Source organism: Sylvia atricapilla, chromosome 9, assembly GCF_009819655.1.
Source record: "Sylvia atricapilla isolate bSylAtr1 chromosome 9, bSylAtr1.pri, whole genome shotgun sequence".
NCBI classification, from domain to species: Eukaryota; Metazoa; Chordata; class Aves; order Passeriformes; family Sylviidae; genus Sylvia; species Sylvia atricapilla.
The window spans coordinates 31,111,846-31,127,053 of NC_089148.1; the positions used below are offsets into that span (position 1 = coordinate 31,111,846).

General features: G+C 41.8%; 1 protein-coding gene across 1 annotated transcript in view; it reads left to right on the plus strand.

The window, feature by feature from the left end:
* LOC136365163 (BEN domain-containing protein 5-like) overlaps positions 1-15,208 on the plus strand; it is a 564,308-nt gene that overhangs the window by 464,126 nt on the left and 84,974 nt on the right. Inside the window, exon 6 of the mRNA XM_066325516.1 lies at positions 6,295-6,334. Coding sequence (XP_066181613.1) covers positions 6,295-6,334 — 40 coding nt within the window. The remainder of the gene's footprint in view (positions 1-6,294; positions 6,335-15,208) is intronic.

The following is a 15,208-nucleotide window of genomic DNA, read 5'->3' on the forward strand; positions in this document are numbered from 1 at the left end:
CACAAGAGGGCTGTAAGAACATTATGTGTGGGTCTTGTGTTCCTGAGACAGAATAGTTCAAGGGGGAAGAAAGAGAAGTCTCAGCTACTGGTTTGGCAGAGCTTAGGGAAAGTAGGAAGTGCCATGCATCACTGGTTTTGGGAAAGAAATAGGCAAATGTCAGATGTTAAGTAGGAGAGTATGTGCACTGGAAGAATGACTAAAGTGGCTTAAAGGCTTGGCACTGCCTTTCATTATTTGGACTTGGTTTTGATTCTAAACCAGAATCGAGTTACCACATATTGCAGCGATCAAATATCTGCAGAGGTCACTGTCAAAATGGTTTAAAATGCTCATTATAGTTCTTAGCATGAGCGATAACATATCCCAAACCACTTCATAAATGTTCTTCCACACCTATATTATCAATAATTGATTCCACAGGGTAGGCTACAGCAGATGTAATTTGCTAAAATCCCAGTCAAGTGTCAACAAGCTGACTGGTTCGTTTTATCATTATACCAGGAAACTTCAGCAGCTAATCATAAAGGAAGTACAAAATGTGAGATCTTGTTTCATTATGTGAACAAAAGCCTGTGATTTCAGGATGGAAAGAAAAGATTATTGCTCAGCATCATGTGGAAAAAAAAAAAAAGAAAGCCAGCTTTAAATCATTGAATTATCCATTTTTACAGGATTTGAATTAGTAGTTTATTGGTTTTGTTACTTAAATCAGGAGTTTCTCTTTGCAGGTAACTCTTTCAACTCCGAAGGGAAGGAGGTGCAAGTAGTGAAAAGTGCATTTGAGGAAGTAGGAACTAGGCAGATACGAATGCTCACTTTTTTCCCAACACCTTCCTTCATTGAAGACTTCCTTAGAAAATTTACCCAGATCTTGATCAGCCCTGAATATTTCTTAACCTGTCCAACAACAGGTGGCACCAAGGAAGGATGGGGTACAGCTTTTAACCACCTCCTGCAGGTTTTCCCTGCAGTGCAAACCATGGTGGTGCCTGTGGGCAGTGACATCCTGCCACCCAACTGTGCCAAGCTGCACTCTTGGGATCTTTTTGATCCTTTTCTGAACTCCTGGGCTCTTTCACGCCACAGTGTGAAAGGACAGATTTCCAAAGCATTGATGTTACAGAGTGTGGCAATGATAAAGGCTACAAAAATGTGAAATGCACCCTTCAGTACATCCTCAGCTTTGTTTTTGATAAGATACACTGGTTCCAATTACTCTTGTGTCAACACAGTTTACAGGAAAGAAACACTAGTTTTGAAGTCAAAAAGAAAAGGTGCTATTAGTGACAACTTGTGGCAAAGTTTCCATGAAAAAAATAACATTGTGCACTTCATTTCAATCTTAAACCCCCTGAACAGTAAATTGAAGGTGATGAGGGACAGACACATGTTCAAAACACACTCAAATTAAGGGGAAGAAATCGATAGCGGAGCCCAGGCTGGGTAAAATACATTTTGGAAGTCCTTGTGAGGTCCCAGGAGTCAATTCCAGCTCGCTCTGGGGGGGCTGTGGCAGGAGTGAGTGGGCAGCCTGGCTGGGGTTCACAGCTGCAGCAAACACTGCCCACAGAGTGAGGCGGGGAAAGGCACAAACCCAACAGGGAATTTCTAGAGCTGAAGTTGATCTTGGCTCTGGGCTTAGGAATTTTATTCCAGAGCAAGGCAGGAACGTTGGCCTTGCTGTTTAGAAAAACCTCTGCTGGTTCTCGGATGTGGATGGCTGGCAAGCTGAAGGAGCTTTCACCATCATGTGTGGAACAGATCCCTGAGTAGGTGCTGCCAGCTCCATCCCCACTGACCTGCACTGCTGGGTGCTGGGGCCTTGGAGACGATGTGCTGGGACAGAAGGCAGGGAGAAGGATATTTTTTGGATCATGGCTGGAGGAGGAGTGGGAAGATGACTTTATAATTGCTTTTTTATCACTCTTTCTGACTATATTGACTTAATACTTGACACAGCTTTGGCTGGCAAGTAAGGCCCAGATACATTCGGAATTAGATATGACGAGGCTCACTCTTACATGAGAAGAAAATCATCGGTTGCTACAGAAACAGCTCCATATCAGTCTCGTGGGGCATCTTTGCATCTGGCTTTTTTTCCCTTCTCTTTTGCTAATCTGTAGATAAGAGTCAAAGCAAGTGCAGCACATCCCACATCTATATAAAAGGTTGGAGGAACTCTGCAGAGAGCAAAGTGTGAAAGAACATCTCATAGATAAGCTAAACTTAAATGAATGAGTTAATTTACACTCCCCCTGCAATTTTTTTTCCTAGTTTTGCAACTCTTGCTAAGTTAATTGAGGTGAAAATTAAATGACACCAGTCAGCAAATATTTTAAAGACCTCCAAAACTGAGGAGGAGACAGGAGGCACTAAGAAAAGGAGTTACTAAGAAACAGAAAAAAAAAATCTGAGGGGTGAGTTAGAATCTGTGTGGGGAAAATTGCATCTTGCAATGGAATAATAATCCAGACTCACTTTCAGGCAAGTTGTTTAACTTGATAAATTCAGGAATTAGTTAAAAGTAAGTGTATATTATGGGTGAACAGGGACCATTTGCACACTGCAGGCCAGTTCACCAGCGACGTTCTTCAACTGGTTTCCTAAAACGTAATGAATTCTTGATGCTTAGTAGATTAATATTTATTGAGTGAATCAATGCTTAATTTATTAAAAAATTGCCTTCCTTGTATTTTAATATGATTTATTACTCATCGGTGCTTATTGCATTAATTAAAGATGGTGTTAATTTTGTGGAAGTGAACACGATCTGCTGCGGGTTTGCTCCGAGCCCCGGTGCGCTGCAGGGCCAGCGATGGGGGCTGCTCCAGGTGGGAGCAGAATGAATCACCAGTGGCCTCTCCCTGCCCTTGGCATCTCCAACAGCCAGCAGGGTGCAAAAGAGGATGCTGCCCCTCAAGGGCAGGACAGGATGACAGCAGCAGCAGCGACGCTGTGATGATGCAGGGAATATTTCTGTTTGCCTCTTATGAATTACGGCTGATGCCGTGAGGAATCATTTTTGTGTCTCTCGTGGAATGCCCTTTTGTCAACGTGGTTGAAATCCAGCCTCAGAGACATGGGAAGCTGTCACTGCTTTCCCAAGCAGGGATGACACTCATTGCATTTCAGTGCTCAGATTGTGAGAAATCCTTGGGACAGTGGGTTGCCTGAAGATTGGGATGGTCCCAAACATCTCAGCAGGGGCAGGTGTTTGAGAAGTGAAAAATTCCTAAAGGCAGAACAAAAAAAGCCAGACATCTTGTGAGCTGAGTCTTTCAAGAAATCTGTCAAAACAGGGAGAGGGTGATCCTGCTGGAGGGGGGCCACAGCTGCGATTTGCATCTTTCAGCACTGAAGAAAGAAGCAAATATATAAAGCCCCACAGCCACGATTCCTCTGATGAAATTATTTTATTAATGGGTGTGACATTTGTAATGTCTCTCTCTTTAAATTCAAATACTGCTGTTTTTAGAGCTACTCATAAGTGAGTCTGTCTGGTTTTGCCTTTTTTTTTTTTTTTTTTTTTTTTTAATCCATCTAGTTACTAGGCTGCTTGCATCCAGCTGAGCCCTGGAAACGGCAGAGCTAGCCCTGAGATCTGAGAGCAGGCAGGAATTTCCGGAAAGTGATTGTGTCCTTAATTAGGGCATTTCTTCATGTTTAAATGCACGTTTCTGGAATGCACTTTGCTGTTTGCTTCTCTCCAGGGCTGGGGTGAGTGTACACAAACTTCCCTAGACCAGCTGAATCAGAGAAACCTCTCCAAGGTCTGGTGAAGGTCAGAGCTGAGAAATTTTTCCTCCCTCTGTCACCAGGCAGGCAGGAACCACCGAGCTCCAGCCTGGAGCACTTGGGTGGAGGCAGTGCCAAGAACCTGGTGGCATTTCAAATCCCTCGCAGCAGTTAGGTGTTAGATGCAAAAGATCAGTGCTGCTCCACTTGAAGTCAGAGAAATAACTTCAGCTTAAAGTTCAACATACACACAAAGATTTCCTGGATCTGGAGTTAATTTGTTTTTTTCAAGGTCAGCTTCAAGGCAAAACTGGAAAAAAAAAAAAGTTACAAACTAAACATGTGACTTGTAATAATTTTATTTTATTTTATTTTCCATTTGTTTGACATGTCCTGTATGCTTTTGTTTTCCTGACGTATCAAGCTATTTTGGTTTTTCATTTAATGTTTATTTTTACCCCATTTAACAGACTCAAGTCAGGACTGGGGGCCAGTTGGGCTTCATGCCTTTCTCTCTGTTCCATATCTTTACATTTTCCAACTTCCTTTGATGCAGGATATTTATATTCCACCTTTTTGCCTAGTGAGAGGCTTTCACGGAGTATAGGCTTGAGATATATATTTTCTGCTCTAGCTGTTCGTTAGATATACAGCATTTGGAGTTCCAGTTGTGCTGAGAAATGTAAGCAAAGCTTTTGGCCCAGTGGGGGCTAGGCTCTGGCATTTCACAGCTTTGTACATATGAATCAGGATTAAGGTGCAGGATCTATATAAAATTTAGCTCATTAGGAGATGTTTGGTCTCACGGCTCCCACTGGGAAGGTGGGTCCTGTGCTCACACACAGCATTTCTTACTCTGCCTTGCTGCTCCCAGGGGGGTGAGCAGGTGGCACATGGCAGCAGCAGGGTATTCTGCTCCCTTTTACCCTGGCACACCTGGAAAAATGTTTGGCATACACTGGCCCCAGTATTTTAAACTAAAGCAAATGTGCTCGAGCACACTGCTAAGGTCATGCTCGGAATGACTTCGCAGTGTTAAGAGAACAAGGAGAACCTCTGGAAAAAGACAGATAGGAATTTTCTCTCAAATACGTTTTGCGTTGTGCCAGAGTAAGGAGCTGAAGGCCGGCAAGGTTTCAGAAAATGTGTTTTTTCCAGCCTGACACCCCACTTGGCTTCCCAGCAGGCCAAATTTGCTGTTGTGCCCAACACAGCTCAAGTGTATTCAGTGGATGACCAAAAGTGTCCATGCACTTCAGCCAGTGAAGCTTTACCACAGAGAAATGATGGGTTTGGAAAGGAGTTTCATCAGTCATGATTTCCAAGGAAGAGCACTCAGGGTAGGGAATACCGAGTCAATGTTTCCTCCTCAAGGACTTCCAGCTGTCACACAGGGAATACAGTGAGTGCAGTGATGAGAATTAGATTGGAAGATCAATAGGGCTGACAATAAATGAAAGTAACACAGACATTATTGAGCAAATTAGGAGAGAGAAATTAAACTGGACAGTATAATCTTCAATACCTGCTAGACACACTGATGGTGGGCAAAGTTAGGAAGAAGACAGTAAGCTGGAAAGTGCTATGATAAAGGGGCAATAACAGTCTGTCCATGAGATGGGGAAAGCCCTGCTTGTGATGGAAAGCTCTCAGCCCGCAGAAAAGTGGAAAAAGATCATAGTGGTCCAGGAGCACCTGGATTTAAGTGGCAAGCTACAGAGAGACAGTGGTGGAGAGATCGCCTAAGACTGGGAACATGGACTAGGCAACAGCACTGGCTGCATGTTACAGGAAAAGGGAACCTCAGGTGCACCCCACCATCACAAAGGCTTGGTGGGATAGGTTCCAGGCAAAAAATTTTCCTGACTTTCTTATATTATAGGTTTGTTTACCCTGTGAAGGTTTGCAGTCATTCCAGAAACCAGTCCTCTGTGTAATCTTGATCATTTGCCATAACAACTCCTTGCCATAACAACTCTCTTACACATATCAAGTGATGACCAAATCTGGCAAGTTTTTGGAATGAGGGATATCCAGTGGCAATGAGATCCATGGGCTGACTGAGCTCAGCATGAAAAGAAGCTTTCCTTTTATCAGTCTTGAATTTGTCTAGATCTTCTTACTTGTCTTTGAAAGGTTCACCCCAAGGCAATATAATTGTGTTTGATCACGTACAGGCATAGAGTCAGTGATTGATATGAATAAAAAACTTAGAGCTGCTTGTCCTGGTTCCATGTCTTCTTCCCTGTGGAATCAGAAATCACTTTTATAAATATGTCGGTCCATCTGTGCTTCCAGCTATCCATTTCAAGTATACATTCCAAAAGAGAAATAGTAACACTTTATAAGTGCAAATAAAAACACATTTAAAGGACTGAGGAAGGGGTTTTTCCTCCCTCATAAAGTACACGTGGATCCCTTCCAAAAGAGTTACTGTGAGCCATGTAACTTGTAATTAATCCTGCTGTAAATGTCAGAACACTTACTTTGCAGGTCTAAGCTGACCCACTAAAATTAGTCCCCTTTTAACAATTCCTTTCATAATTTGTTTTTCAGCAGAAACGGCGGCTTGACCTCCTGACAATAACCAGCCCCGGTAAGTGAGCTCTGCCGCGCCGCTCTCTTCTCTTTTCTTAAAGAGATGGTTGTCTAAATGTGTTTTTTTTCCCTGTCTCTGACATGCAAAATGAAAAACACTGTTCCCCAGAAAATCTTTCACCTAATAACAAGTGACAGCTATATTGTGCTTGGCAAAGCCCCGGGCAGTTATCCGTTCACAGAGCTGCCTCTTCAGACCTTTACTCTATGAAGTGGAGTGCTGATATTTCTTTAAGCCTCCTGGGGTTACAGTTAGTGGTATATCTGCAGGGCAGATGCCCTCAAATTCACAGAGTGTGTTCAAGTATCACAGAAATGCAAGCCTGGCTTTCCTTGGTGGCAAACAGGAGCAATCTGGGGAGTCAGGAGTTGGTGACACTCTGAATGTGTGGGAAGAGACACGAGGTCCAGGCTCAGGGCTGAGAGCCCCAAAGTGGGCCAGAAAATACAGAGGTAGAATTAAAATGCCTTAAACTATCTGCTTCATGACAGTTTCTGTCATTTGCCTGTTGAGGAGATAAACCATAATTTGTTCTTGTTGGGAAAGCGTGGGGCTCTGGCAAGAGTGAGTTTTGAAGGTCTCAGCACCGTGGTGGAAATGCAGGTTGGTTCAGTTGTGCTCCTCTGATCTGCGATCTCAGCCCTTAAGGCTGGGTGGCTTTTAATTTATTCCTATTTGCCTGGCTCACCTTCTTTCCATTAGCTGTTGCAGAAGTTTGCTGCCCACCAGCTTCAGACTCTGTGCGAACATTGTCACATTTCGGTTAACTTTGTTCATTTTTTCAGATGTGTGTATGAATTAAGCTTTCAGGTGGGCTTTAACTGGGACTAATGAATTCTGGCCTCAACTGGCAATAATGTGTTAGCAGAGTGAACAGGTGTTATGGGAAGTGAACAAAATGGGACACACATTTGCTTGGATAACAATTTTGCATCAATAATTGTTCTGACACTCTAAATGTAGATATAATCTGTGACATGGTTTCTCCTTCACTAACCTTGTTAAAATAATAAGAATTAAAATAAGGAGGAGGAACACTTTGTTGGGACAGATGTTTGAGGCTATTGGCAATTGCATCACATTTTTGCATGTTCACTTTTCACGCAGTTTGCAATTATGTTAATGTATGCTCAGGGCACTTGCTGATAAAAGCAACAATACAGTGTGATACAGCTATTGTCACTATTCTAACTGTAACTTCAAGGACAAACATGGCACATTTTTCATTTTCCATATCTTCAGCATTCTCTGTTTCTAGAGGAAAAAAAAAAATGATCTCTGAAGGTCTTAATCATAGCACAACTCAGATCTTGGATAAGGGCCCCAAAGTCCACAGGCACTTTTTGAATAAGAGAAAAAGAGGGTTGGAGACCAGAATGATTTAATATGAGATTTTCTGTAAAACAAACTTATGATACCTTTCTCATAATTTCTGATACAGTATTCACAGTAAAAGGGTTGATTGTGTTGGGTTTGTGCATAGATGTGACCAGTAAGTAGATGTAGCTTCAGATCTCTGTTTAATAAACCAATCTACTGTTTTACATGAACACAGCAATTAGTTAGAAGGCTCTTCAATAACTGTATAGGTAGGCACACTGCACTAAAACGAGGAGGAAAGCTGTCTATAACACATTCCTTTTCTGAAATGCAAGTTTTGCTTTGCTATTTAGCCAGAAATCTACCATAACTGGATACACTGGGGAAGAAAAAAAAAATAATACTAGTTCATGATTGCATAATAAAGTGCCTGTAGTTTTGCCTTCAGGAGAGGCATTTTCAAAAGAAGCTTGGTGCTGGATCAGGCCAAATTTACCAAAGAGCCTAAAGCTGAGATTTTTTCAAAGGGGTTGAAAAAGTTAGGCACTCAATTCCTAGTAGGATTGGAAAATGTCAGCCTGTGGATTAAAGGGTCTAGTTTCAACCCTACAAATACAAAAATAAAATAAAATAAATCATAGCCTTGGGGCTTTTTCTGTCTTTGGAGACTGCTACTTTAAAATATTTAATTCTTTGAGTCCTAGCTCTAAGATCTGACATTGACAGTCTGCTTTTACAAAGTCGTGATATCGGTTATGATGGCTGCGATCAGCCATAATCACTGTCAACCCTTAATTTACTGATTCAAATGAGGGCCTGAGCTGTTTAGTTGCACCTGCCAATCCTCTGGGACTTGTTTCTGTTCTCCACCTTGCCGCAGGCAGGCAGCCTTTGCTTTTGGCAGAGGTCACACAGCTTTAGTTAGAGTTGTGCAAGTCCTCTGTGTCCCACAAGGGGTGTCGGCCACCAAAACCCCATTGCTTAATTGTAGGAATAGACAAAGGGCTTCAAAAGAAAAGGTGACCTCTGAGATTTGCACCTCTGTCACAATGAATATCATCTCTCTTTCTTGCGTATGTGTGTGAAGCTCTTGGACCGGTTTTTCTACCTTTAGCCAAGAATCGATGGGGATCCCTTGCAGATAGTACAACAGCTCTTCTCCACGCGCTGCTAAAACAATTTCCAAAAGCTGATCAGCCAATTAATGAGATGAATTGCAAGGTAAAATAATGCCATTAGTGTAAGTTAAGCGTTGTTGAGACTCAGGCGCCAAAACATTCAAAGAGAGTTTGTGGGATCACAGAAACCTTAACGTTATCTCATGGCAGTCACACCGCTCCCCTTGGCCATGGCTGCTGAACGATTCCCCAGGAATCACTGAAGGGTCAGAATTTGTGCCTGTTTCTTGTTCCCTGAACCTCTGAGCCCACCCCAGTGCTGCCTCTGGCCCTGCTCCACTCGGCTTCCAACTCCCCAGCAGTGTGTGCTTGGCCTCCTGACACCTGCCTGGACAGGTTCTGGCCTCAAAAGCACACCTGTATGTTAAACTGAACAGGTATAGACCATCCACCTGTACCCTGGACTGAGAGAAGTCTGGGCAAAAGTGAAAAAACAAAAGAAAAGAAACAGGAAGAAGTAGAGATGGCTGGAGCTGCAGCTCCAACTGCACAGTTTGTATGCAACATGCAGAGCTCACCTCTTCCAGCACCCTAATAAAGCAGGTATGGAAAGCTTCACACTGTGCCCCAAACTGGAGGAAGTCTTTGCTTTGCTGTGGATCTCCAGAAACAGCCAGACACAAATGATGCATAAGCTGGGAGCAAGCCAGACTCCCTCGTGCTCAAATATATTCCTTTGAAGTAACTGACACCCCCGTAAAATGTGGAGGGGAGCTCACCGCTCTGCCTTGCTGCTGAGTAGCTGGAGGAATGTTAAGTTAAATTTATCAATGCTCTCTCCACACTCCTTTCTTCTTGCCCCTTGACATGTGAGGTACAATTAGAGTGCAGCTGCACAGTTCAGGGTGCCCGAGTCAGAGCTGATGTGCGCAGTGGGGTGGGGGAAGGATGTTAAAAATTCATTAGGAGCTGGCAGGGACATGCTGGCAGGGAGTGGGACATAATGAGATTTAAGTTTTGGTAATTTAAAATTTCTTTAAACCCAGCTTTACCTCTGAATTGGATCCAAAACATTTCCTTTACGCTGTTCTAGTTGTCTTTGAGGTCTAGGACCAAAGCTTGAGGTAGTTTAATTTGGCCTTGTTGCACAAAGGAGATGAGGATTTGCCCTTCATTTCTCTGTGATCGTGTTCTAGTAGCACTTTGAACACGCACATGCAATCACATCACATTTTGTGGTAACCACTCAATAGCTGCAAATAAGATACCCCTGTTTCCATAGCTTTTCCATGGAGACACAGCTTTTTGCATCTCCTGTGTTTATGATAATAATACAGCTTTCCAATTTCTCTTCTCAGTAAGGTAAGTTCCTCTCCCACTGAAGTATTTTTTAATTATTGATACCATAAATGGAAGTGTGTTGGAAACTATTGGCTTTGAAAATAGCTAACATGTGATATTATCCAAGAACCATCAGGAAAATTCTTTTGAAATTCTCTTTGATTCAGCCATCCTCAGGGCTTTATCCTTCTCTACCAGTCTCTCTACTGCCAATTTAAAATAACATTCTCTTGAAATCAGAGCAATGTCAGGAGAAATTCATCAGCACCGTAGGTGCATGTTTCCCAGATGTATATAAACCTACTACATTTGGCAGCTGTAAATTGATTGCATTTAAAAAACCTGGGGTAGTTGAATATTCCACAGTGTCCAGCTTGGCTACAGCACGGAATATAAAGTAATATTTTTAAGTTCCTTTCAGCTGTGTTTTAGATGAAAAAAAAAAAAGTAAGTGCTGACTCCATAATTCCTGGCTTTTGATTTACTCAGATTTTCCTAATGTGTAAACCACATCAGGGCTTCACAGGCAGGGACAGAGTAAAATAATCCTAATCTCCACTGAGATTTGATCAGAAATGTTAATGGTTTGTACGTGCCTCTTCCTAATATTCAAGATCTTACAGTTTTAAACAGGGAGAAAAGCTTGATTTTAAAAGTATTTATCAGTCAGATCTATGCGGTGAAATATTCTCTCCCCTTTAATATCATCAGTGCTGCATGCTCTAAAAATGTCTCCATTTCATTAATTTGTGATATACTGCTACTCTGAATTCTTTTAAGGTGGCTTTAGCTTCTGCCATACATATTTTACTGCTTTAAATTATAGATATAGGACTGTTGCCTAGTTAATTTCCTCTGGTTAGGAAAATATATTTCTGCTCTCCTGGCATTGCATAAAGTGATATGTGGGATTTGCTATATTTTTTAGCTGATTAAGTTTTGCATTTCTACATATTACTGCTTATGAGACCTCAAGTAAAAGTATGTAAAGGAAGGAGAAGTTTTATAGTATATTTCAAAGTTTCATTTAACTATAAATTCCACCACTAAGCCCTGCTACAAGACTTTTCCATTACCTTCCTGGATAGTCTGGCTATCAACTTCTTTCTAATTGAAGCATGAAAATAATATGAACTCAAAGTCATGAAGCTATAAGGCAGGTATTAGTAAAAATGATACCAACTAATAAAATGTGACAGAAAGTTGTTTGCTCCTAAAACTCGGGGACATTTTTTTTTTTTTGCCAGTCCTTATTAATTAATAGCGCATTGATTTTGGTCTAAGTGTGTGTCAAAGGATGGCACTGAAGATTTTAAACAGCCTAACATAACCACTGCTCATGTTTGTTAGTGAAGCTCCTCATGCTCTTTTACTTGCAAAGCTGGTGGAGAAATCACTTAGAATTCCAGCAATAACTGAGTCTTTTAATGCTCAGTGAATTATTTCCCATATCACTGGGTATTAATCCACCCATTTGCCCAAATAATATGAGATAATTGGGGGGAGTCAAAATCTCACTGCTCAGAAAGGCAGGCAATAGATCCCAAACAGTTTGTCTGAACCCACAGAACAAGAATTTCCCTACGATAAAAAATAAAACAGAAATGCTAAAATCTCAGCTCAAAGTGAAACTCATGGGAGTTTCATGTTGTCTGTCTTAGCTGAGCCATAAAGCTACAGGAAAAAGTTTGTTCCAGACTTGATGAAACTTTAGCAAGATGATTGTACTAACAGTGAGCAGAAGGAAGACGTGGACTCTTTTTCCCCTTTTTTTTTTTTTTTTTTTGTGCCATTAGGTTGGCTTCAGCTGTCCTGAGGCTAATTAGGAAATTTTACTATATCCAATTTCTCATCTTTACAGTATCTGAAGAGCTGTAAGAATTTCCATTTGCTGTGATAAGGAGAAATAATATTGTTTCTTGTAATTACTCATTCATGCAGATCCGTACCTTCCCAATTCTCAGTTATACCTCTGCATTTGCCAAAATAATAATTGCAGAGATGCCTCCTGCTCCACTCTCTTCCCTTCCCTCACACCATGTCCCAAGAGAATAAGTCCTCCCTGGCCCTTCTGCCTGTCCCCTGACCTACCTCCACCTGTGTCCCCAGTCGCCCACATCCATCTGAAATATCCCAGCTTTGAGTTCTCCTGAAATGATACTTTTTTGATTCAATAATGAAACCAGAACTTTATCCCCATTTGGTTGTAGAATGTTTACTTTTAGTAAGGCTGTTTCATCCCCACTTTTGCATTTAAAAAAAAAAAGTGACCTTTTTTTTGGATACATGTAGAAGAAGTGATATTTGCAAAGTCAAAATAAGACTGCAGAGGAGATATTCTAAAGGCTAATCCATTACTTTTGAAGAAAAATATCAAGCTTTACCACAATCCCTTATTATTATTCTGGGTCACCATGGTGTTTCCATGCACCTTGGCATGTCCCTTTAATTGGATCCTTGCATGGGAAGGTCCGGCACAGTTGCATTGAAAGCTGACATTTCTAACTAACTGACCTTTTCAGGCCCGGTGACACTCCTATAATGATTATCCTCTAGCATTGTTTGGACACAATACCACATACTTCACAGCACATAAAGAATATGTTCTTTGAGAACTATTCAAAATGCCCAATCTCAAGTTAGCAAAATGAGAAAATTGGGTGCAAACATTCATCAGAGTGTTATTGTGCAGGTATCGATTTGAATGCCCTTTCATTTCTCTGGGAAAAAGTGTTGTATTATAGAGCTCTAAATTAACTTCTGTTCTGTTTTTTTCCCCCAGTAAGTATAAAAAGGTCAAATTCATTCATAAGGCTGAATAGATTTGCAGGATATAAGCAATAAGATAGCAATCAACCTTCAAATAACCTTTAAAGAGACAGTATCTTTTCTTATGAACAGTAATTGATCCGCTCATTAAGTCACTGGGGACTCTTTGGGGCTCACCTGGGCAAAAATGGGTAAGGCCTGTGACGAAAGGATGTCAGCTACAGCAAAGCAGGAGCAAACAGTCACGTGGAAATCCAGATATTTCACAGCTTTTGAGGGGTGTAAAGTTGATGAGAGGATTGATATTACCGCATTAATTCTTTGACTTTATCGTTATAAGGGTGAGCGGAAAAGACGTGGAAAAGACCTCCAAGTGTGAATTTGGTACTTGTGAGGACGACAGTCGTAGCATGTTCATACCTGAAACCTGGATACATCTCCAACTTTATTTTGGGTTTAGTGGCTGATGTGGGAGGTGAGCTCAGGCCGTGGATAGGGGGAGCACAGACAGGACACCCTGTGCTACACGTGGGAGAAGCCGGGCATTGTTCTGTTAAATTCACTCAGATTGTCAAATAACGCCTTTCTGGGCTCCATCAGGGCTTTGGGGACGTGTGTGGGGGTTAACCACTTCTGCCTGCACTGGCATAAACCCCATATCCAGCTTGTTGCAGCACTGGCTCCTGGGTGCTGCCTCCAGTCCTGTGGCTCTGGAGCTCCTGTAGGATAAGCAGGAGCTGCTGAGGGACTGCTGGAAATTTCTGTGAGGGAACAGTATCTAGACAGACACTCACTCAGAGTGCTGGGGATTGCCAATTTAAGATAGCAATCAGAAGATTAGTGTTCTGACCATGTCCATATTTCATTTCTGCATGTAAATCCACGTTATGTTTTTAGTATTATTTTTATGAATCGCACATAGGCTGAGGACTATCTGTGCATAATTGATTACAGTGAGTCGTCTTGGTTCTTATCTTTGATCAGAATTTTCAGAAGCAGCAAGTATCCCAGGTGATGAGGCTTTTCATGCTGTAAATGTTTGCACATAATACTTTCTGTTTTACTTCACAACGTGCAGAATGAGCACTGCACTCATTTAGAGGGACTGAAAATGAGCAAGTCTGTGCACAGGTGTATTGTGCTCCTCTTTCTGTGTAAGCTCAGGGAAAACTTAAAATAGAAACTTTTCTTTCTCATAAACCCCTTATTTTTTCAGCATCAGATGTTTTTAGAAATGATGGAAAGTGTTCTACTCTTTAAATGAAATTTTAATTTTCAAGGTCACTCTTCACTTAGGCACATTTCTTCTTGCTGAGTGACCTGAACAAGACTAAGTGGAAATCAGTGTATTAAATATCTAGAAGGCAGCAGAGGATTATATTGACACCACAAAACAGAACACGGGGCAGAAACGCATGATCCAGCAGAGCCCTGACCAGCAGAGGTGTGCTGCAGCCTCACCAGTGTGGGAACAGATGCCTCCAAGCCCCATCACTTGGGCGCTGTGCCAGAGACAGAAAAGCCCCAAGTTCTTTTTCCACTGGCTCGAGGGTGCTGTCATTCCAGTGCAGCTGCATTGCACCTGAGCCTGAATCTTAGCTTGTGTCTTCTGTTTTTAACCTAGCCAGGCACATGCAGCAACTGTGCTTCATTTCTATTTTAGCAGCATCTATGTACTCCAGCCCACAGGGGTGTCATCCTGCTGGATGCAGTGACACCAAGCTGCTCCTGAAGAGTTGGCAACTTGAGTAGACAAAGCTCAGGGCAGTGGATGGGAAACATGGAAAGAGAATGTCAAATTTAAAAGGTTATTTTCATAGAACTGTGTCCCTTTGCTCCCCCTTTCCTCCAATCTCTGATGTAAGAGAAAATGGCAAAAACAGTGGTGATTATACAGTAACAAGGAGTGGGACTGAGGAAGAGGGGAGCTGGAACTGCACAAAGGGCTTTTCCTAAGCTCATTTGTTTCTAAGGATTGCCAGTGGGCTCTTTTTTTTTTTTTTTTTTTTTTTTTTTTTTATTCAGAAAATTTATTTTAAAGCAGTCAGCCAAGGTCACAGGGAAACCTACAAGAAAGGATAACCCAGAGCCCTTATTATTATTTTGAGCTTGTAACAAAGGAATTTTTAGCAGAGATTTGAATGGGGAAGGTGTGCTGCTCCTGTGAATTCAGACTGTAAGTGCAGCATAAGCCATGGGGGAAAAGAGACTTGTTCATCACACAGCTCAGTGCAGCTTTGGAGGGAGTCATTTGAGCTGCTGCTAAATGAGATAACGTGAGGGCTGTTAGGCAGTAGTAGCACTGCAGTGTCCTTAAGAAGCA